Here is a 25,708-nt window from a genome sequence, read left to right as displayed (position 1 = left end):
GGGTTCGAGTCCCAGAGTGAACATCAACTCAGAGATGCAGGTACATTCAGCTGACGAGTCCCAAATAGGACGAAACGCGCATCCTGGATTCCACTGCTAGCCACTATCCATCTTTGCTTATCATGCTTGTGAATCAAGGCTATATCGAGGCAATACGCACAGTATGCACATATGCCAATTAGAGACTGACCAGTTGCAGTCCTAACACATCGATGGGAAGATTCAAACAAACAATACTAAGTGAACTTTTATCTTCACATAGTTCTGATAATCTTCGTTTTCTTATTACATTATCGAAATATGACGAAATATAGCTAATGGATAACAAAACAGTTGAGTTTTTAGATTATAAGTTAAGTAGTTGATCTCACCTACATTGATTTAAACAACTGAGTATTCTTACTTTCAATCAGTTAGATAGAATACATGAATTTACATTTCTAGATGGTGGAGAAGATTTGTAGTTCAGGTGGGTGATTTTGATGTGGGTTTGTTCTCTGAGCTGGATGGTTTGGTCGTGGGGCGTTTCTCCTCTCCCTGGACGACAACATCTACCCAAAATTTGGTCGTATAGTGTGTGTTAGAAGGAATGATATCTATAGAATATTCTATATGTTTGTGATTGATATTAAAACGCAACCATGAGTCATCTGCGTTATAAGCCAGTAACATCTTTCGTTATATGAAACACTCGTGAGTTATAACTAATCGTTTGCAACTTCAATGATCCGTTTGTTTATTGACATGTTAATTTAAGCAAGAAAAAATGCTTATGAATTTAGGTTATATCAAGGCAATATGCACAATATACACATATGCCAATAAGAGACTGACCGGTTGCAGACCTAAACATCAATGGGAAGATGAAAACAAACAATACTAAGTTGAATTTAGAAAAAAAACTAGTTTAGTCATGGAATCTATGTTATGATTAACTTCGATAGAAGAGTAAATACACTTAAGTCAGGTGTTTACATTTTACAATGGTTAAAATTTATCAACTGAGTATTTGTCACTGAAACACAAATTATAGTACTTACTTACTTACGCCTGTTACCCCTCGTGGACGAGCTTAGGCTGCCCATCAGTTTTCTCCTGTAGTATCGGTTGATATGTTAAGCTCATATACCTTATTCTAGCTTTTGGACAAACTAATTCACCTATCCATCATGAGTCATGTTTTAACCTAGTTAATCATTCACTTATTAACCCTGACTACTTTTTTATATGAGCGTATGTGTGTGTACACTTCTTATCCTATTTATCAAATGTCTGTCATTTATTCTTGTCTGACTATAAATAATGATCAATGCTTGATTAGAGTGAGCTGGCTTGCCCACCATCTCCAATGCGTGTTATTTTTGTTTCGCTCGCTCATACTTACTCATGTGCCTAGAGCTTTCTCGCCTGCGTCATTTGTCAATAAAACTGTAGCTGCCGCTTCTCTTTGCCTTCTGATTTTATGCATCGTTAAGATTTGTATTATAACGGTTATCAGGGTGAACGATTAGCGAAGCACGGCATTACACCCCATCCAACTCTGTCCTGGGCAATTATTTCCAGCTCTTTCCGGTTAACATTCATCCTTTTCATATCTGCTTCTACTTACCGGCGTAATGTGTTCTTTGACCTTCCTCTTTTCCGCTTCCCTTACGGATTCCAAGTTAGGGCTCGCCTCGTGGTGCAGTTTGGTGATTTCCTTAATGTATGTCTGATCCACTTCCAATGTCTTTTCCTAATTTCCTCTTCAGCTGGAAGCTGGTTTGTCCTCTCCCATAAAACGCTGTTGCTGATAGTTTCCGGCCAGTGAATGTTGAGTATTTTACGTAGACAAATGTTTATAAATACTTGTACCTTCTTGACGATGGATGTAGTAGTTTTCCACGTTTCAGCTCCGTACAGTAGGACTGCCTTGAAGTTCGTATTAAAGATTTTCACTTTGAAGTTAGTTGACAGTTGTTTTGAGTCCCATATGTACTTCAATTGTAGAAATGCGGTCCTTGCTTTGCCAGTCCTCGTGTTTACATCTGCATCAGATCCTGCTTGTTCATCAATGATGCTTCCCAGGTACGTTAATGTTTCCACCTCTTCCAGAGTTTCTCCATAAAGTGTGATTGGGTTGGTGTTCTCCGTGTTATACTTGAGAATCTTGCATTTTCCTTTATGTATGTTGAGGCCTATTGATGCAGAGGCTGCTGTTGCACTAGTTGTCTTCATCTACATTTGTTCGTGTGTATGGGATAGGAGGGCTAGGTCATCCGTGAAGTTCAAATCGTCTAATTGATTCTGAGATGTCCATTGTATTCCGTGCATCCCCTTAGATATCGAGGTTCTCATGGTCCAGTCAACCACCGGAAGAAAGGGAGAGGGGGAGAGTAGACAACCTTGTAAACATGTATTGAAAGTCACTGAGTAGAGTTTATATTGAGCAGCCCAATATAACGGAAACTCAATCTTAATCCATATTGATTTATTTTGTTTTCTTCCTTCATAAGTTGTATTTAACGACTACATATTCAGGTGAAGACAATCAATTGTATTTTAATACAAAATTACAGAGTTGTTTGGTAAAATGTAAAAATCATACAATCAATACTTCATTTGCAAATCCTCCATCAATTGTCTCGAACTTCATCGATCCTTCATTGCCATAACAATTACTCTTTGTTCCCGTTCTCTTCGATTTGATCTTCCCAACCTTCTGCTACCGGGCATCTCACTTCTGAATAGTGTTATATACTACTTCTGTTGACATAAGTAATATACACTACACCAGTACTATGTTCTTTTAGTTATGTTTAAAATTATTTAAAGTTAAATATTCAGTATTCATTAACAGCTGATCATCTATAAAGTAAATTAAATGGCTGAATATCAAGTGAATACACTTAAGTCTCACTTATTTTTTTTCCCATTTATGGGATTTGAGTTTTTTGTTTCTAAAGTGTTTGAAGAAACATTAAATGCAATGAGATCAGTCAGATGATCAGTAATTCTTATTATTCAAGACTTATTCCACGACTAAATCATTAGGTCTCAGTTACTTCAGTAATTTTATTGGTTAAAGTATGCTTAACGACCTTTAAACCATGTTAAAATGATCTGGACAAAATAAAGCAGAATTTAAGCCAATAAGAATCCAGTTGATGAATGGTAAGTAATTTGTCTCAGTGAGAGCGTAAAAAAAGTGATTAGAGTTAGAAAGTTTCAGTAACAGGAATGAACTGGGAGAATGCTATGTATACAAAGCATGGCTATAGCCTTATAAATATATACGTATACAGACAGTTATTTGCTTTTAGATATCAAGGACTTTTGAGTTGTCTTGATAGAAATTCATGAATCATATTAAAATGTTCACTTCTATTCTTTGATCTTGCCGTGTTCATCAATTTTAAGCTTCTTAATAACAAAGTATTGACAGTAACTAATTATTTTTTACTTAGTAAGATAAAATCTATTGATCACCCCCATTTTGAATTTGGGGCTAAAATCTAACACCGCTATATTCAGTTTGATCAGCTTGTCAGTAACATATACATTTGTCATTCTATTCTTTTTTATTACGTCATTATGCTTATTTACTGTTTGTACTTCCTTCCGGAAATAATCCTTAAATTTTTGTTTACATATATAATTGTACAAGTTTCTAATGAAAATTCGGCAAAAGTATGGCATAAGGGATGAACTTGAAATGACCACAAGAGATATTCAACTAATTTTTAGCCAACCAGAAAATGAATAATTAATTGAAAAGAGAACAACAGGATTATAAAGTGTAAACTGGCTTCATATTTTAAATGCAAATATTCAAGTCTTCTACGTGTGTACTAAACCGGTAAATTAAAAGAACAACAGCATGTGAACTCATCTTCACAGATAGACACTATCCATCCTCCCGAAACCTGATAACTCCGCGAAGAGATTTTTACGATTTCTTACTTTGTTTGTGGTTTCAGGTTAGGGATTCAGGTGTAAAGATTGGATGATTTTGATAAGAGTTGGCATGATGAACTAACATCAGATATAATACAAAAATGCTGTGCAAGTATATGGATGGACGAATTTCGTTCCAAAGTTCTGGAATCACTATCTGATCAATTCATAGGACATAATACCAACAGTTTAATGTTTGTTTCAGAATTAAGGATTCGGGTTGAAGATTTAGTGAGAGTGTCGATTGACCCACTTGTATGCAATTTATAGATACAGAGTTGGTTAATTGATGAGATCAAGACTATCATTTCTACTCGTTGGTTATAGATGATTTTTTGTCATCACTTTGATTGTTTGAAACAGTATTCAGAGGTATGTCTATCGCGTGTTATGCATAATATTTGAATTTCTTACAAAAGCCAATAGGTTGTCAACTTTAATACTAGATTATCCATAATCGTGTTTTACATTAGCCGCAAAAATCACATACCTGCTATCTTATATCTGATTGATCTAGCAATATACTTTGTTCACTTCTATCAGGTAAGGATCTTCATCTTGTTATGTAACAATCAAGTGCTTTAAACAATGCTCTTCCAAATGTCATCTATTGAACATTTCAGCAAAATTATTAAAATAAGAATAGAGAGAATGATGGATAGCGGCTAGCATTGGACTCGACACCAGTTACGTCCCGATGTCAACATCAACTCTGGGATACTGGCAGATCCAGCTGACAAGTCCCAAATAGGATTCCACTGCTAGCCACCAACCATATTTGCTTATAATGCTTGTGACTTAAAGCAATACGCACAGGATATACATTCGTATTTCACACAAAATCATTCAAAGTTTCATTCCTGATTATGATCGGTTCAATAATTAAATCTGACTGTCAAAGAATGGATTTCAAGGATGATGCACCACAATCAAAGATTTAAGAGTATGAACAAAATGACTTATTATAAGATATGTATAGAATGTATTCATTATTTGTCAATCTCATTCATAAGATTACTCATCTTTTCTTTATGTGTTTATGTTGTATTTTTTCTAATATTTAAAGGTTAATTTACACTAATTTTATGAATCATAATGATCCCAGATTGATTCTTTTAAAAAAATTAAAAAAAAAAGAAAATAGAACATCTCGGTTGCTATGACGCTGAACTATAAACAACAATTTAGATTTCGAATATAAATAAGATGATGAATGATATTCATTAGCTTATTAAGAATTTTTGTCTATAGTCTGTCAAGTAGATAATTTTGTAATTGTGAGAACAGTCCACAGGTGAAGTTGAGGAAGCTCTAAGAAGTCCAAAAGGAGCCGAATATATTTCATCCAATCAACTTTTGGAAGAATATTTTAGAATCACTAAGTGTTGCTTCCCCTATTGAGAATGCTAATAACCTTCTGTGTGCAGATTGGATAACTTTAATGATAATTTCGTTTCTACTAAAAACTACAAATACCTGACAGTTTTGTACCATAATTGACACTGTTTGGAATAACATTTCTTCTATTTGACTTCTGTCTTATGATTCTGCAACTTGGAAGGGTTCTAGCGTTCGAGTGCTCAAGTATTATGTGACATATTAAGAATCTATGTTCAAAATATAACACTAGTATAATAGTTTGTCTCAAAAAATTGATTAATCATGTAACTAACCGGAAATCTGAATTATTATACAAGTTAATTACTTGTAATGTAGAAGAAAGATTACGTTCTGACTACAGTATCTGTTATCATAATTAAATATAGACTAATGCAAATAAGACTTAATTGAATATTACGATACAATGATTAAGTTAAAGCTAATAACAATAGTAGCTCGTTTAAAGTTCATTGATAAAACTTAAAACTACACTTATTATTGAATAAAATGGAAATTATCAGAAAGGGGTTTAGTGGATATTATAGTAATTTTGATAGTTGAGATCATGAATCAATTGAAGCTAGATGTGTCACTCAATTTCATGGATCGGTTTGAATTTAGACATTAACACCGTTAAATGCCGGCTCAGTGGTCTAGTGTTTAAGCGCTCACGTGCGAAACTCATAGGTCCTGGGTTCGAATCTCTCGAGGCGGGATCGTAGATGCGCACTGCTGAGAAGTCCCATAATAGGACGAAACGGTGGTCCAGTGCTTCCAGGTTTTCCATGGTGGTCTAGCTTCAATTGATTCATGATCTCTACTATTAAAATGGAAGTGACAATGTGACTGTAACTAACTGGTTTTAATCGAAACAAGTGTAGAGAGATTCAAACTGACACTTTCAACATATTTTCTTCTTATCCTTAGCAGATCATCTTATTATCATTACTACTTAGTTACAAAGTTTAATAAACTTTGAGAAAGATTAGAAATGGAATTAAGCATGCACATTGCATCTAATTTCGGAATTGTCAGACGGACGGTCTAACGGACCGTCATTTTAGTGTTAATATTTGATTTGAGACTCAAGTTAAGTGTTTTACGCTTCAAAAGGTCGATAAGTTAAATCTTGAATTACTAAGTTTAAATAATCACTAGCTTGTGCACTGGATAACTCGTAAGAGAAGAGAAAGCTACTGTGTTCGAATCCTTATATGAACACCTTCACACTGAGATCCAAATATATCTCTAGCTGACATGTCTCAAATATAATGAAACACTCACCATACCTGACACTTTCAATGATTATCCACCTTTAATTTTATTTTCGAAAGAAAATAAGTAATACTAACAATTTAGAAAACTAACAAATTAACTTTAACTAACCAATGTTAGACTTCCACCACAACCAACAAGTGGAATATAAGCTAGAATATGTGTTGTATTATCATCTACATGATATTGACATTCAATTGGTAATACATCTTGATCTAATCGAATCATACTTGAATTCAAATCTGGATTACAAGATTTATCATAAATAACTATAGCTGTTGTTTGATTACAATAAAAATCAGGACGATAAAAATCTAAACAGTATTTTTGAAGGGGAAGAAAAAACAAAACTACAATGTATACATTTGTGTATGTTCAATATTTATTGATAAAGTAATTCTGTTAAAATCAGTTTTTCACAAACGAAATCATGAATTGATCTTAACTAGACCGTTATTGAGTACCTGAAAGTAGTGAATGGCCGTTACGTCTTCGTAGTAAGAGATTCCTCAACAGTACACATTCATACGAGGATGAAACGGCCAACTAGTGCTTATAGGTTTACAATGATGTTCTAGCTAAGATCAGTTCATGAGTTCAGTCATGAAAATACTATAATCTTCACAAATTCCTTACAGTAAAAATCAGTTTTTTCTAGACATATTAAACTTATTTTGATCGGAGAAAAGCACAGAAAAATACAGTGATGCACAAATTCGACAGATATTTTATTCAAAAAATGCGAGAATATTCATTAAATATTCCCATTGAGACATTCGAAAAGGGACAAAGTGACTGGAGAAATATTCCTTTTCAATTACCCTTCATCACACTTATCTATACATAGGTTTTATAAGTGAGTAAGAAGTCAATATTAACAATCTAATCATAGGATGAAACGCGCGTCCTGGATTCCACTGCTAGCCACCATCCATCTTTGCTTGTTATCCTTGTGACTTAAGGCAATACGCACAGTATGCACATATGCCAATAAGAGACTGATCAATTGCAGTCCTAAACATCAATGGAAAGATTTAAGTAAACAATACTAAGTGAATTTAAACATCACTCCATCGCACAGGCAAGTGGCTATCAGGATTCATTAGCTAAGTGGATAACTTGGTGGCGTTTGGAGCATGCAGCACTGGGTTCGAGTTCCATAGTGAACATCAACTCTGAGATGCAGGTACATCCAGCTGACCAGTCCCGAATGAAACGAAACGCGCGTCCTGAATTCCAATGCTAGCCACTATCCGTCTTTGGTTACAGTGTGATCATTAGTTAATTACATAACGTTTGAAAATGAAATCAAAACTAAGACAGATTTCCTGAATCAGTTAATTATTACAAATAGTTACATAAGAGTAGTGGTAGGAATTGAAATTGGAAGTAAGTATAAATGGTTTTGTTATCTGTGATATGACTAGTAGGACAGGTACGGTGAAAATAAAATAATTTGATTGATAAACAGGTTACGTAAGATTAGAATTATGAATTCAAATGTTAAAGAGGTCTAATTTCGGCAAATTCTAAAAGAATACAAAGAAAGGTTTTCAAACACCATATATTAGTATCTAAGTAGAAGGCCAGGGTATTCTTAAGGGTTGTAGAAAGTTTAGATTTTTTGATACGTATTCCTATGGCTTCTGCTATATGTAAGAGTCGAACTCTAAAACCACAGAGTATATTCGGTCGGATTTTACAAATAACTTAAAACGCTGAAGCTTTATTTATGTGGTAACCAATTAGCCAGAACACAGCTTTTTATTACTTCCTCTAGTCCTTTGGTTAATCATGAGAGATGATGTTCAGAAATACGATCATGCAGTTGTCTCAGTCAGTCAGCTACAACGTAGGACCAGGCACATATATGCATCGGTCCAAGTTGCCATACCTCGTTAGCACAACAAGATCAACACCGAATTCATAGTAGTTAATTTAGTGGTGGTAGTAGTATATAAATTATAGGTTGTATATAAGGATATAGTATAGGAAGGAAGAGAGATATGAAGCAATTTTAGTCTCAAGGTTTAAGGGAAGATAAAGAGTGTATACACCTACGCCACTTGTGATCGATTCTGAGCCATGTCACCTAGAGTCTCCAACCATTGGTTACGATAGTCACGCGGACCCCAACCAGGTAGTCTGCATCTGCCAACATGGCTCAGGCTAGAAGTTAGTGACTTCAAGCACTGATGCCATGTTTTGGTTTGGCCGCCCCTAACTCTCTTCCAACCATCCCCAATACTAGTCAGCATTGCGCGTCGTGGTAATCGGTGTTCAGGCATACGTAACAGGTGGCCCAACCGTCTCAGTCGATGAAGATTCATGACCTCATCAACTGATTAACCATCATTCCCTAATACCATGCGTCTAACCTCACTATTACTTACCCGGTTATCCCAGCAGATGCGAGCAATATTTCTAAGGCATCTGTGGTCAAATACTAGTAACCTACGAGTATCTTCTACTCTTAATGGCCATGTTTCACAGCCGTAAAGTAGAACAGAACGAACTGATGCTCAGTATACTCGTCCCTTAATTGATAGACGGATATCTCGTCTACGCCATAGGTGACGTAAGTTGGCAAAAGCCAAACGAGCTTTTTGAATCCGTGCTGAGATTTCGTCAGACACCAACCCATTAGGGCTGATCAGACTTCCAAGATAAGTGAAGTTGTCGACGCGTTCGACTACTTCACTCCCTATCCTTAGTTCGGGTGTTGACGCAGGCCAGTCCTGGAGTAACAATTTACATTTGGATGGGGAGAAACGCATCCCAAACATCCTGGCATTATTACTGAGTTCCAACAGAAGACTCTGCATTTTGTCAGCGTCTTCACCAAACATGACTATGTCATCTGCGTATTCTAAGTCGCTTAGTGGTCCCCCTAGTAGGAGATCAATTCCTGAAAATTCAGTCGAAGAGAGTGTTATTTCCAGCAACAGGTCTATAATGAAGTTAAACAAAAATGGGGATAGTGGACAACCTTGACGTACACCACTTGAGGTTGTAAAATCAGATGACAGTTCTCCATAAGCTCTCACTCGACTGGTAGTATTCGAGTAAAGAGCCTTCACAAGGTTTATGTACTTCTCAGGTACACCTTTCAATGACAGACACTGCCACAGAACCTCTCGGTCTACAGAGTCAAATGCTGCTTTCAAGTCAAGAAAAACTATCATTGTCGGACGCCGATAAGCGTGTCTGTGCTCTAAAACTTGACGAATGGTGAATATGTGGTCGATACAGCCACGACCAGGTCTGAAGCCAGCCTGATTTTCTCGTTTTTGCAGTTCACGAGTCTTAGTTAGGCGCCTGATAATTATTGAGGCTAGTATTTTAGATGCTATGTTAGTCAGACTAATCCCTCTATGGTTATCACAGGATGATTTTGACCCCTTTTTATATATTGGGGCAATCAGTGATTGTGACCAGTCAGATGGGATTACGTCCGTCTCCCAGATTTTAGCCAGAATATTAGTCAACCTAATCGCTAAAATTGGACCACCATATTTAAAGACCTCTGGAGCCAATCCATCTGGACCAAGTGCTCTTCCTCGTTTCAGATTACTTGTAGCCTTTTGAACTTCAAGTAGGGTCGAGGGGCCTACTTCAATGTTCCATTCGGGTTTTCTGGGAATAGTGGGTAGTTGTGCAGTAAATGAAGGTCAGCTGAACTGCTCCTTAAAGTGTTCCGCCCATCGTTCTAAACGTTTGGGTTGAGAGCAGATAAGGGTTCCGTCTTTTTCCGAGATTGTCTCACTTACACTTGACTTACACTTGACTGCAGTTGTCTACTCGTGTTATAAATATAATTTGCTCCGCAAAAGCAGTTGAAATGTTAAATACATATAAGAGCGGAGGAACTAGTCAATTTTTTATTATTTCGTGAACTCACTATTGGCCAGCTGAATAAAGTAGGACATAATTTTGCCTCATTGGATGTACACTTTTGAGGTTTTTGTTTACGTCGAATTACTATTTTGCCGGCAGTACGACTTGTGGACTGTGATTTCAAGCATATCAGCTTTTTTTAGTATCATTGATGAGTTTACTTTAGGTTTAGCTGCAAACATATGTTTCATTAGGAACTTTGATAGGTATCCATGCTTACATAATAAATCCTGAAAAAAGTTTCAGTTCCTCTTTAGAAATGTCCCCAGAACAAGTAATTTAGGATCCGTGGACCGAACATTTGATTAGGTTTCTCTTATATTGTAATGTAGAAAAGTTAGAAAAGCATGCACATTAGGTTTATGTAGTCGATTTACTACAAAGGGTTCTTTTTATTGAGCTGTCAGTTCTTCTTTTCAATAGAACGAATAGAACGAAGATAGGGGTCACAGTTTTCTCCTAATGTGAAAATGATTACTTGATGGACTGTATTAAATGTTTCTAATAGGCTCTGAGTTTTGTTATTGCTTTTTGCAACTATCTACAGAGCGACAATAATATCCCAGTTTGTCGATTATACCTTTAAGAGGACCATTTTCTAATGTCTGCAGAAAGAAATTAGCTAGGATTAAACTTAATGGTAATCCCATAGTGACAACATTGTATTGTCTACAAAGTACATTATGAAATAAAAATTTTATATTCATAGTACATCTGAGTATTATTTCCTTTAGGGAGGAGACAAGGATGCTAATTTCCACTTCATGATTTTGTAACCATATACATGAAATCAACTGTATTTTTTCCTAATGAGAGGCACGTTTGTAAATAAATAATTTGACTGTCCACCATTTAATAGGTATCAACTTTCTACTCATTTGTAGGACCTATGCATATATTGGCGTAGAACCCTGATAAAGTAATTGAAAAGAAATAATTTTTTGCTCAACTTGTCTTTTCAATATGAGAATAATTAACAATCACTCATCATTATCATTAAGGATCAACATATATACCATGACGAATTGACTGCTGACGTGGCTGTTTACTATTTGAACTATATACCTTCGGATTCCGAACAAATAGTTTATATATTACAGTGTTTGACTGTAAGTCTTTGATCTGTAATTTACTAAATCTATGCAATGAATTCGGCGAGACTATGCATTATAGATGAACAAATCATATTTAAGATAGTAGATCTTGAAATTTGGCACGAAATTTATTCACTCATTTGGTTAAACATCATTTTTTGGCCTTATAGCTGAGGTCTGTTCGTGATGAAAACATCAAATCTGATTCCTAACCCTAACGTTCAACTGTGAATCCTAATTCCTCACACTAATCTATAACTCTCATGTAACTCTAATAAGCAGGCGGATATTCCGAGATAATTTTAGCATTGCTCAAAGATCATCCATAAATTATGATCTCGCCATGAATTCAGTATGATATGAGACAGTGAAGAAACTGGATAATTAATTCGAGAGTACCACATAATCAACTGTCGTAGCTTTATTGATCTTGTCCCTAACATCATATTTTAGTAGATCTTGTTCAGGCTGAGATCGAAAAAAAAAGAAATAATTATTTCTCGTTAATAACATTAAGATAATTAGAAATAAATCACACTCCACTAACCTGAAACTTTTGTAGTTGACGGTGGTCCACATTGTAATCCAATATCCATACCATGTGTACAACCAGGTGCTGAACCCCAACCACCACCTAATTTACAATCATTTAAACTTGATGCATTCACTGGACATTCTAAACGTGATAAATGAATCGGTGTTGAATTGGAAGCACTTCCATACAAGTATAAAACTGGATAAGCATATTGCAGATTATCACTTAAAACATGATTCAAAAAAAGTAAATAACTCAATTTCTTTATTAAATTTGAAATCAGTCATTGTGAAAAAAGACATTAGATTGATGTTATTCTATTTGAGATACAAATTAAACTGTTTTTGAATATTGGAATTAATGTTTCTGTACTTCACTAACTCTGTAATTTACGTCATGGAATAACTCCGTACATCAGTAAGCACCCACGATCCACTAGGAGTTGAACTTAGGGCGTTCAAGCTTGGGACGAGTACCTAATCAGTTCATGCCACTGCACAACCATTTTTCCAAGCCATTGGTGGCTGATCGCATCGCTATCAACATAATTGAACTCTACTGGTCATTGCTTCTCATTAGGAATACAAGTACCAATTTAACTACGTCGGCATGAGGCAGTTACTCAGTAGCGGGAGTGAAAGATGACTCCCCAATATTACAAAGTTATTAAATTTATAAATATAAACAGTTGGGTGCCCACTTAGTGATCTGGGGGTTAAACGCTTGCTGCGAAATCTGAAGGTTCTAGGTTCAGTCCACGACCTGAGTTATGGATGGCCACTGCTGAAGAGTCCCATACTATGATGAAACTGATGTTTAGTACTTCCACCTTCACAGTTTTAAAGCGGTGTTTTTCCTACAAACTTACTGATTCACCGGTCCAACGACATAGTACTTCTTATGTAACCTAAGGGTCTCAAATCTAATCATTGGTATATATATGTGTGTGTGGCAATGAAGAACAAACTAGCTATCTATTGTCATGAAATGGTTCAACAGCTTATACTTGTTTGTGATAAACATTACAGTTAAGTTGCATTAAGTCTCTAAAATATCTTACAAAATAGAATATTGTATTTATCAACACCAACTGATAGTACAGAGATCTTTTTCTAAAACCAACAATAATAGACTAGCTTGAAAACAAAAAACATTGATAATCTCTCCATTCAAGATTAGTAACTAATTATCTGCAATACAATGAATTCTTTTCTCAAAGATCCAGGGGAGAATAACAGGGCATAGAAGTATAATGAGAATAAATAATGAATAAGTTGTAATGTCACAAACATGTAGACTGTTAATATAATAAGTCAGTTAAAAAGAAAAACTCTCTTCAATATTATTGAGGGAAAATATTGGGAAAACTAGGTGAAAAAAACTTGGACTAAAATAACATAACATTTGGCACAAGTTTTATCATAGATTATTTCCTTAAAAGTAACTTATAAAACTCCTGTTCAACTTATTTGAATATCTACTTTACAATAATGATAGAAGTTCTACTGGACAGATTAGTATACCTGTTTCCTTATAAACAATGACATCTAGTTCATAGCCCAACGTAATTAGTCATTAATTAAAGTAGAATTAGGTAGATATGTGTACATCGTTTCAAGTTGTTATATCACTAAAACAGAATAGTAAGATGAAATTATCAAGACAAATATATTAGAGTAGAAGTTGTAGCAGTATCCAGTAGTTATGTAGGGTAAGCCAGAAATCACAAACTGCATTTACAAAATATGAAAATAACATATTTAACACACTATTTGCACATCTTCCTTGAGTTGTCATTCCTGTTGCTACTTTAACTGCCTTTGTTTTTCTTTCTCTTCCCTTTATGCTCTGTTTTTGTCAGCGGAATTCTACTTTCGATTTCTGATACATATTACTTATGTCGACAGATATAAGTAGTATGTAACACAAACCAAAAGTTGAATAGCCGACAGTAGAAGGCTAAGAAAATCAAGTTGAAGAGAATAGAACGGGAAATAGGAAGAAATTGTAACCTGGAAGAATAATACAGAATGTGAGGGACAAGTGATGGAAAATTTCTGAATGAAGTATTCAGTGTATGGTTCTCATATTTTACCAGGATATTCTGCCACTTTGTATTTGTTGTCGTTACCTGTGTTCTCGTTCATAACACTTGTATCTTGCTGTATAAGTAGCATGCACCACAATAATAAAAAACGTTAAGCGTAAACTTTCTGGCTCGAGAAGGAAGTACAAATTTGTGGGATAAAAAAGTATAGAATAATTTTTGAAACTCAGAGATCTAAGGAAATAAGGAAAGTGACTATATCTACATCGTCTCTGACTAATTCTAAGTTACATCACCTAACTATTATTTTTAACTGTTTGGTTATGATAAACGAATAGTAAATAGGTTTTCATAGGAATATTTCTAAGTTGTATGTCGAAATTTCATGACTATTGTTGGTTGGTATCTTCGCCCCAAATATGAATCATTTCTCCCTAATTTGTTTTCTTTCTGAAAATAATCATAATTTTTAATACTGCGAATTTTTTTCGGTTGGTAACTAATGTACACAAACATGATGCTGTGAATTCGTTTTTTTTTCTCTCTCTCTCTCTCTAGTTCCATATAAGAAAAAATACAACCATTAGATGAACAAATACACTTAATAATCTCAAATCATAACAACAATCACTTTTTTCAAGGTAGAAAACGTATTTGAATAGCTTACTAATATTACTACTATGAATCTTGCTCGTAAAACTCGTTTTATTCATGTTCATTTGTTCATTCGAAAAAGAAAATCACCATGGTTACTCATTTAACAAATATTTCTGGATTATTTCAGAGAAGAAAATTCAAAATTATAATTGGATTCATTAGTCTATCTAAGCTAGGCCACCATTGGAAACGTGGAAGCACTAGACGACTGTCTCGTCTTAGTATGGGACTACCCAGCAGTAGTCATCCACGATCTCGCACGCGGAACTCGAATTCAGGGTTATCGGTCTCACTCACAGACGCTTAACCTCTAGATCACTGAGCTGGCGTCCAATGGAGTTAATGTCTAATTTCAACCAATCCATGATCTAGCTTAGATCGACTCATGAATTCAACTGTAAAAATATTACAATCTCCACAAATCCCCATACAGATCAACATTATAAATAATCTAATATGGAAAACATTGTTAATTATACTCTCAAAAGTAAACATAAAATGCGGTAGAGATTTTATTTTAAAATAACTTGTTGTGTTATTGAGTAAGAAATAGAGAGAATCCAGTGGGAAAAATTTCCTTCTCGACCAAATCATTTACTGAAGCTGTACATTCGTATTTATGGTTGTATGGTAAATATATATCTATAGAAGGATAGAAAAGACTGCCTCACAAAAGGATTCAAGACTGAATATCAAATGAGTTTATGTAATATTCAAGAGGATCGAGAAGAATAGGAGGATAAAAGTAATTTACGAGTCAAAACCAGTCCGTCAATCAGTCAGATACAGCGTAGGGCCAGGCACATATACTAATCGGTCCAAGTTGCCATACCTCGTTAGCACAACAAGATGAACACCGGATTCATAGAAGTAGTTAATTTAGTGGTGGTAATATATAAAAGATAGGTTGTATATAAGGATATTCTATGTGGAATCTTCTACAATAACTTAAGGTATGGGCTTTCGAGATGTTTTAAATTAGGAGGAAGTAATTCTTTGATGTCCACTAGTTATCTGCAGTTCTCGCTGGATGACATTTTAAATTTGTGATGTAAACAAAGTTTGCAAGGGTTTTAGTATTTTTTTTCACTCACAAAAGCTGTCGCTTTTTTCAGACAGAAATAAAATATCCTCCCCATTCTTAACTTAAGTTCGTTGAACACGAGTCTCGTTTCGAATACAATCCTTATCAACTTCGATTTCCTTATTTTAACTTTGAGATAATTTGATCTCCTATCCAAGTGTGTTCACCTGCCACCTGGGTATAGTCACAAGTTTTAGCGAACAAGGTCTAGACATAGAAATTTAAAATATACATAGTATTTCTGAAATCAATTGGGTATACTATGCACTGTCAATTTCAGTGTTATCATTAAAAGACAAATGAAACATTTCTTTCAGCTGTAAAGTTACACAAATTTAAACGGCCGAGAAAGTTACTTATTAGCAATTTTAACAGCATCGTTTTTCTAGCGAAATAAATGGGATAGCCTTTAATCGGTGTAACTACTCAAACTGCAATTCGTTCAACTTAATAAGGTTTGACCATTAACGTAGCATCAATACCTCCAAAAAGATTATTTTATGTGAAGGGTGTCTCGATAATATCACATCAGTGAATATTTACTCATCTATTTGGATTTTAAGCCGACATTCTGCACCGCCAACCTCTATTCACGTTGCATCTAAACAAGCAGATGTTGTTAGTCTGCTCAAGCTCTTGGATCACAATTTTCCTAAACGTCCATTTATAGCCATGAATTTCGCTGTCCCATATTTGCTTGAATTAACTAATTGTTTATTAATTTCCTGTACTTCAACACTTTCATGAAGTATTTATGACTAATCGAGTATTTAATTAATAATGAAGTACCACCATCTTGGTTATTATATTTTTGCTCCATTGTTCACTTGAGAAACGAGACGATTACAAAAGAACTCATATATCAAATACAATAAGCGATAAAAAATGTGTCATGAGATCAGGACTGATAGTAAACATTTACGGATGATTATGAATGCCTGTTAATCACTATTCAAGAATTTTCTACAAATACGTTTTTGAATATTCATAGGCTGAATGTTTAGAAAACGGGTATTTCGTTGCAAATTTTCATATTTCATTGTGAAAACTACTTATTGCAATCAAATAAATAGTATTACACGAAACAACCATTATTATAATCGCTTCCACCTGTTTGCAGACTACAAACACAATGAAAAAATGGACAGTAACTAAAATAAAAGAACATATAAAAGATATGTCTTAAAATTGGGATGAAACATGTCTTTTACCATGTTTAATGAAGACATAATTACACTTCCCAGAGAGAGTACTTCATAAAAAAACAATGACACCACAAATTTGTTTAAACTTGGGTACGGAACTCAAGGTGAATAATTATACCTCGGTACAAAATGAGAGAAAAACTGGAACCGCTAAGTATCATCACAGTGATAGAAAAGGTAAAATTGATGAGCGAGTCGCTTCCGAATAGTTCAAAATATTACAGGGTAAAGCAAAACTATACATTGAAGAAAAAGTATCTTGACAAAGTTAACGATAATATTAAGCTATTCAGATTAAGGTCCGAAAGTGTATTATCGAAGTGTTTATCTATTTAACAGGTGTTCCGGTGCAGCGATTACTATTATTATTGTTGGGCCTTCTTTCTATGAGAATTAATACCACTCATCTGCAAACAAAATAGAATGTGATATAAATATGCAATAGCTTAATTCGCTAGATTTGCAACTATTACAAAATCTAGAAGTGGAATAACAACAGCTACAGGTTTAAATAATAGTAGAATCAATGGTAGTTAAAACTAAACACAAGAGAGTCTTTTTCCGAAGGGAAGAGTAAGAAATAAGAAATACCATCACTTTTCTACTCAAAAATCAGTAGAGGGTAAAGGATAAATGTATTTTCGCCATCGAGACCGATTGTAAAATATTTCGATTAATTCTCCTATCTATGATGATTACCGTATACATTCTAAACAGTAAGTCTGAACATCCTAGCATTTATCAGATAGAAATCTACGTTATAGATGAGCCAAAAAATATTTTGAGGTAATACTTCTTTGCACAATGCATTTTAATCTTTGTTGGTGTACAAAATATTTACAAAAACTTGGGTAGTACTCACGAGCTTGTGCATAACATTCGACAAAGAGCACGTGCTGCATTCAAATCAAAACCATCGGCACATATTGTACCCCATTGATTTGTTTGAGGGTGTTTTACTTCTACTCGGCCAGCATTATTTGTTCCATCCACCAAACGAATGGATGAGTAGTCAGAAGAGTTACCTGAGAAATTTAAATACACATTTTATCATTAAAAGGCTTTGTACGATCGAAACAACTGGCGTTAAAAAATGTACTCGTTTAAAAGGAACCTACAAATAGATGCATATTAAATTAGATAATAATAAAATACGGCTGCTTTTTTTCACTAAATGTTCACTTAAAATGCAGATAGCTTACTTCCAAAATAACTAAATACCTTGCATGAAATACTGCTCTTCAGTGTTTGTACTGACTGATGATTCTTTTGTATTTGATTTGGTGTTTACTACGAATTCAAAATATAATATGTTTAGTTGTGCTCATCTAGTTCCAACCGCCTTGAATTGGACTATTCTGAGAGTCTTAAGCTAGCAAATCAATTCGAATACTTCTAATTATCACATATTCATAGACAACTAAGCCAACATAACAAAAAAAACGTATGTTGATTGGAGTTTCATGGCCAAAGTATCTAAAATTTAGTGGCATTTCATAAGTAAAGCTAAAAGACTACGTATCAAGGGTCGCCGACACCAAAAGATCTGATCTGGGAAAAGTTCATGAAACACTATACGTAGGACGTGGTATATAACAACTGACAGTTACAGTATGAACGATATAGTGCACACACCTAAATCTGGTGGTTAAGTCTAATGATGTAAACTTGATACTGAGTGGCCAAGTGGTGACGCTTTTAGGGCTGGCGTTAGATGACATAATTTTTGATCTAGAAGATGTCACTTGTTTTCGGAAAGTTAAAAATACCTATTACTTGCGGCTATTAATAAGAAGTTGGATGGAGAATGCTGGTGAGCGGCCTATGCTCCTCTACGAGGGTTAACAGGCGTAAGTAAGTAAGTATCAATAAGAACGAAACGGAATTCGACAGATTTCTGTTAATTAGCTCTATATATACAACGGAACTGATACGAAGATAGCGTCATTGTAGTAGACCACACTATACCATACATACTGTAGAACTAGATAGAAATAATTACAACTTCGGAGGAAATCGGATAACAACAAATGATTGAAAAATAGTAAAATAAAATTCATGAATGACTTACCGTGAAACAGAGTTTAATGGGGGATTCACCCACCTTAAAAACCGGTTTTACAAACGCATTCAAGAAAATTAACAACCAAAAGCACAGTGTAGTAGCTAGCACGTAACCAAGACGCAACTTAATGATACTAGCAAAATAGACGTAATGTGTAATAATAGATGTGACACGTTCTGAGCTGTCGTCAAACATCTCCATAAACCAATTCTGCTTACCTACAATAAGACTTCTAGGTGTACAACATTTTTTAACGTGTTTAGCATGAAAATATAATTGCTAAATAAACTGAGTTTCTGTTTTTTCTCAAAGTAGACAGAGGTTACTTTGACATATTAGATGAGTAAAGGTTCTCAAAGTGAAAGACCACTTTTATCTGAACATTTTTAGAACAATAAAGTCATAAAAAAGAAGGCGGATCTGAGATTTGCTAGCTCATCACTATAATTGTTCCATTTAAGGCTATGCAGACAGTTTGTATTAAACAGTATGTAACCGCTATAAAATGGTGTTACCACGTAATAGTATTAAGTTCCAGAATATTTTATTCAGCAAACATACTCATTTTTCAAAGTACTTACAGTTAACTGGAGCCAATGTCATATAGTTTGGAGCAAGAGTAGTTGTAGTCGTCGTCTCAGCAGGGTCTAGACAAACTATTGACGTTTGCCGGCTATTTGCCAGACAGGTAGAAGGAAGCTCGGTTGTAAAGGAACAAACGCCTAAATGTGTGGTAGCAGTGCTTAGTGGGCCAGATGTCAAAAGAACTCTTCCAGTGCAATTAAATTCCGACAATAAAGGAGACGAATTAGAACTTCGCCGAAGACTGTTCATTATCGGGACACCGCGGGGTGGACTGAAAATAAATGAAGAAAAACTTACAACCCAAGCATAAAGCACGCAACTGACGCCGCCAGTTCGTCGAACCCAATGTTGCAAATAGTTCCCCATGTACCGTTGTAATTAACTTCCAACACACCATCACGTCCTTCAGGATACAGACTGGTTTTAGGAGCCAAGCGTATACCTCTAATGCCACCGACTTCTAAAATACGTTGTTCACGATTTTTTATCGGCTAGTCATACCTGTCTGGGCATCAGAAAATAAAAAACAGGAAATAAAGATGGATAAGAACAAAAACACATGCATCCTCTCGAAATACCGCCGTCCGTTGCTACAAGAGAGAGTGTGGAAAATTGTGCGAAAAAAGCAAATGTCAAAACAATGGAGTAAAAATATTTATGAATGGCCAAGTATGCTTAATTTTGTGCTTGAGTTTTTGTGGGTTGAATCGTCCACTCTCACTTGATTTTTTTTGCTTTGACAAGGTTTTGGGTCATTTGTAGACCGGCTAAATTTTCTCTCGTACGAGACATGCAGATAACTAACACTTTCTTCATGCTTAATTTATAAAAGGCCACTCCATATTCCTTTGGGTCGAATGCGACTATTCTAGCTATTTGACTGCTGCAAAAGGAATAGATCCAGGAAGCAAACATTTCTATGTCAGTAAAATCTCTTAAAGTAGCGTAAGAATGGACAGGTAAGACAGTACAGCCGTTCAAATCTTTCCGAATTCGAGCCAGTTACCTATTGCATTGTGTTGTTTCTATATTAGTCGGCTGAATGTAGATCATTTCACAGGAAATCGATAAGAGCCAAGATAGCCAACGCGGATTAATTAATTACACATCACGACTTAGTATCAGGTATTTTATTAGAAGGATGATTCTTTACAGGTCACAGTGGCAACTGTTGGGTAGAATTTTAGTTCTGAGGGTAGTACGGAATACCAAATGCACTACGACCGACGATAATGACACTCACGCGTCCTTTGAGTATATGTATCGAAAATGCTAAAAGCTAAGTGCAATCCGCGAAACTTAAAGTAACTTACGATTGCCTTCAATGAGCGTCTTTCGAAAGTATAAAAACTTTTTCTCGCTTCATGATGACGAGCCTCCGCAAGGTTATAAAGTGGTCCTAGATGTTTTGATTCAGATACCTGTGCAAGATCTATCCAGAAAACATAGAATAACATTCCCGTATTAAAAGGAGCATCTGTTTATTGCCCTTGGCAATCATTTTATGTTTTTTACAAATCTGTCATTTTAATGAATTCTAAATGTGACTGTTAGGTTATTTCTCCCGTTCATAAGACTTATTATTACTTTCCACACATTGCCCATTAGAGTTGTCACTAAGTGATTTTTATTATATGAGAGTGGTTATAACTTGTTATTGTCAACTGGTTCGTATTTCGCGTAATCATTTGTCTCTTTTTGTTTTTATCAGTCTGTGGGATGATGACTGCATTGTTTCCTGTTATTGTTATTGACTGTGATCGCACTGATAGTAAAATAGATGTCTACAAATGATCTTCATATGAAACTGAAAAACGACCCCATTAAAACTTATACCACAAATAGTAACTTTATGTGATCACTACAAGAAGACTAAGTTCCATCCTTAAAGTGAACTGTCGCAGGCTTATATACCGGTGGTTCAGAGTGGAACGAAAACATTGCTTTTCTCTTGAGTTCTAGCAACCTTCAAAACTCTTAACCATTTGAGATGATTGGTCTAACTTCAACTCACCTGTTTAACAAAATATTAGTGTCCTATGCTCTCAAAATGACAGCATCTAAAGAACTTAAGATATACGTCAAGTAAAACGACTCATTGGAGCAACTTAACCTTGTTTGGTCGCAACGATTTGTCTTCATTTGGCGTATAAATGATAGTGTCGGTTCATGTCTGGATATAAGCTGTTAGTCGAGTCTAGTATATCCACATAAGCAGAACAAGAAAACAGCAAATTATTGTGGTAAACTGTGGTGTCTATATGAACCAATGATTTCTTTGTATCGATCACTGCTTTGATTTTGAATTCTAAATACAGTTCACTTGTTCGTGCTCATCTAATACTTCTTGATTAAATTGCGTTGTTTCTGGGGTTACTAGTTCATACTATAATTCTTATACACTTGAGCATCACATAAAACCACCAACCAATTTGTTATTTCTCAGATATTGCACAACATTTTTGGGTGGAAATTGCATGATTTGGTCTTGTTATCAATTACTGTCGATCAGTGTTGCCGCTGACTTAAAATATTTAATGTATCAAGTGTACTATATCATAAAATTTGAGTGTGTTAAGCGCGATCTACTTGCTCCGAGCTGCTAATGATTTGAAATATTGCTTCCTTCACCATTAAAATCGTTAGGAAATCCGTTGGAAGGTCAGACGATACAAAACGTTATTTGATCCAGATATGCTGGAGGCACACAGTCGTGTAGTCATTTCGGAATGTAATATCTAACTAGGCATTCGACTGCCAAATGCATTAATTTGATTCTATTGATCAATTTGGGCTCGGTCGTGGGATACGTCCGAATACCATACATGTGAATCCTTCTACTATTCCTTTGTCTTATTGTGCGTCTATGCCAGTTTTTTAACTATATTCCATGATTATATGTGTCCATAAATACGCGATTCAACCACGAAACAGGTAAGGAGGGAAACTAAGTGAAAAATAAAGAAAAAATGTAAGAACAGATAAACATTCATTTTCAAGGTGAATAAACAAAGGACAGGCGCTAAAGCTTATCTAACATCGTGGGATAATTGAACAAAAAGCTATCATCAAAGTGTCTATCGAGGCCTAAGCTCCGTCTTGCACTCTATACATCACCATCACTAGTAACATTCCTACACCTGATCCCTCAATATCCACAATTACTCACTATTTTTTAAATTTATTTATTTACATTCTCACGTGTATCGTCAGCCAATATGTCTATTTGTTTGCTAGTCTTAATCCCTCTAATTTTTTTACATATTCATTCTGAAGTTTTCTAAATTGCGATTGATTGATCTGTAACGTGATTGATGTTAGTTCTACTAACATTACTGCCACGGAACGAACATACTCGTTCACACTTGACATACTGTTCGTCAAACAGCCGTCAAATTCACCATAGTCATAATAATCAAGGGGCTTGACCGCCCACATTGGACGATACGGAGGACCTGAAATACTACTATGTGTTCATTTCTTTTCTCTCTTTTTTTCCTTCTAAATAAATATTATTCTTGAGATTACGAAACTTTGGATTAAGACAATAACTTGTGTTACGTTGAATTCAACTTATCAGACTCTTTTTATCTTCACGATGTATATACACCTCATACATATTGATTATCTTTTACATTTAATTGAGACTTTCGTAGCATCACCCAAAACTATGGCTGCACGAACAAACACTTATTCTAACGTCATATCTTACCGCAATAATAAGTTATTTACTTATTAATTTATTCCGTTTTATTTTATTTTTATTACTCGTTTTTGCTATACATACATAGTTGTTTATTCTTGTTCTGCGTTAAGATATTTACATATTCCGCGTCTCCTTTATTTCTATTTCCTTAGTTTCTTCCTTTCCTTCAAAATCAATTCAAAATTCTTGCTAATTACTCAGAACCTGATTTATTATTACTATTATTACTATTCTATTATTAATATTTTATTTTCCTTTTCCTTCCTTTCTCAAACATGGCATATGTAATGTTAACATTATTGAAAATTGTGTATTATTGCATTTTTGAAGAAACCCGAAATGGTTTCTTCACAGCACTTATGTACCCATAAGGTGTTTGTGAATAATAATAATAATAATAATACTCTAACATCAGTGAGAAAGAACAAACTGATCAGAAAAACGCCGAACAATTTAAAAAAAAGAGATGAATGTTTCGATGTTTAGACACATCAGATTACTATTGTGTTTGTCGTACCAGGATCCAGACTTAAATTCATATTTAACTCTATTAGAGACCTAAGGGTTTGCGAAAATCTTTCTCAGACCTCATTACTTTAGCTCTCACTAGTTGAAGTTTTGTGTCAGTGCGTATTCATAGCTCATCTAGAGTTACTGCTGATACCAAGCCCACACGGAGGAGGAGAGTCGGGCGCCAGAGCTAGACGTACAGTCTACAAATAAACACCAAATATACTTATCACTTTTCTTCAAAATGAACGCTATCTAATAATGTATGACAACAACAGTATCCAAGGCGCTTTTTATCCTATTTGCAAGCAGACTGATTTGAGTCGGTATGCTCATTAAAAGCAGGCTGATATATTAGTTACTGCAGTTTCTCTGTAGTTTTCATCAAAGGCTAAGCTTTTATACTGAGTCCATATCACTACTATATTACGTGCAACCTATTGGCGAAACCAATTAACGAAATTTTATAGCTAATAGGAATATGATAAATACGATACGTCAGTATAACATCCTCGTGATTCCTTTTGTTCTGTACAAATTCTAAGCTCTCAACTTCAGCTTCCTGGATCTATATGCGCTGTGTTGTTGCAATGTATACATAATTTCATAGTTGAAAGAATGAGTCAATTGAAGCTAGACCACCATGGGAAACCTGGAAACACTGGACGGCCGTTTCGTCCTATTATGGGACTCCGCAGCAGTGCGCATCCACGAACTCGCTCTTGCGAGATTCGAACCCAGGACCTACCAGTCTCGAGCCAGAGCCCTTAACCGATAGACCACTGAGCTGGCATCCGATGGTGTTAATGTCTAACTTCAACTGATCCACGAAGCTGAGCAACCATTCACCAATTGTCATCAGTGAGTTCCTATCTCATGACAGACGTGGTTTGCACTCCACTTGTCACTGCTCCTGGATGTACTTCCCGAAGTCACTAGTGAGGATATGATAATTAATATACATAATTTCACATTGATCGTCTTCTAGTTTTGACGCTTTGGCATGCTAACGGAAATAAGAGAGTAGCTCTACTTACTAAGTTGATCTGCTTCACTACACTCTTCAAGCACTATAGTTAAGTATACTATAATTATATCGACTTAATCGTACGACAACCAAGAGCAATGAATTAAACAGGTGTCATAATTATTGTTTCATTTGCACAGATATGTTACTCAAAGTAGTTAAATGTAGATAATTAAGCCTATGAACCCTAAACACGAACCATAGGCCAGTAAGGCTTACTTAACATAAGGCTAATGATATTGTTTTGAGACTGGAGATATCAGTCACTCACTTATAAAAACATAGTTTGCGACACAACAAACATTTTCCTCAGTAACATTATTCACTGACGGTCTACTTGAAAAAAAACCTTTTGATCAAACTTTGACTAAGGTTAACATTCCAGAATGCAATGCATGTCTGGCGTGGCAAATAAAAATTACAACCAGAGCAAAATTCACAGTTCTTCATTAAAAAATTTATCATAATATGACTAATTAAATGACCATAAGAAGGTAAACATGGCCGTTATTCCACTTGACGATACACTAGGTTAACTTGATTATGTTGAGTTTAAACCCACCCGGAAAATGATTTCCTACACACATGAGGATCATTATTACCGTGTCTTTTATGAGGCAGTTACTCACTGAAGACAATAGTGGACGGTGATGCAAGGTCGTGGATTAATTGAAGTTGAACATTAACACCACTGGATGCCGGCTC

At 35.1% G+C, this 25,708-nt stretch overlaps 1 protein-coding gene across 1 annotated transcript in view; it reads right to left on the bottom strand.

Moving 5' to 3' along the window:
- The window catches only part of Smp_168590 (macrophage scavenger receptor-related), a 36,836-nt gene extending 16,521 nt beyond the window's left edge, over positions 1-20,315 (bottom strand). The window contains exons 1-5 of the mRNA XM_018795431.1: positions 20,262-20,315; positions 19,757-20,220; positions 17,973-18,135; positions 12,130-12,341; positions 6,703-6,905 (exon numbers count right to left, since the gene is read on the bottom strand). Coding sequence (XP_018646973.1) covers positions 6,703-6,905; positions 12,130-12,341; positions 17,973-18,135; positions 19,757-20,126 — 948 coding nt within the window. The 5' untranslated portion in view covers positions 20,127-20,220; positions 20,262-20,315. The remainder of the gene's footprint in view (positions 1-6,702; positions 6,906-12,129; positions 12,342-17,972; positions 18,136-19,756; positions 20,221-20,261) is intronic.
- Between the last annotated feature and the right edge of the window lie 5,393 nt (positions 20,316-25,708).

The sequence above is a fragment of the Schistosoma mansoni genome (genome assembly GCF_000237925.1).
Source record: "Schistosoma mansoni, WGS project CABG00000000 data, supercontig 0179, strain Puerto Rico, whole genome shotgun sequence".
Lineage (NCBI taxonomy): Eukaryota > Metazoa > Platyhelminthes > Trematoda > Strigeidida > Schistosomatidae > Schistosoma > Schistosoma mansoni.
Note: the sequence above shows the minus strand (reverse complement) of the source record. Positions and strands in the feature narration are given on the sequence as shown.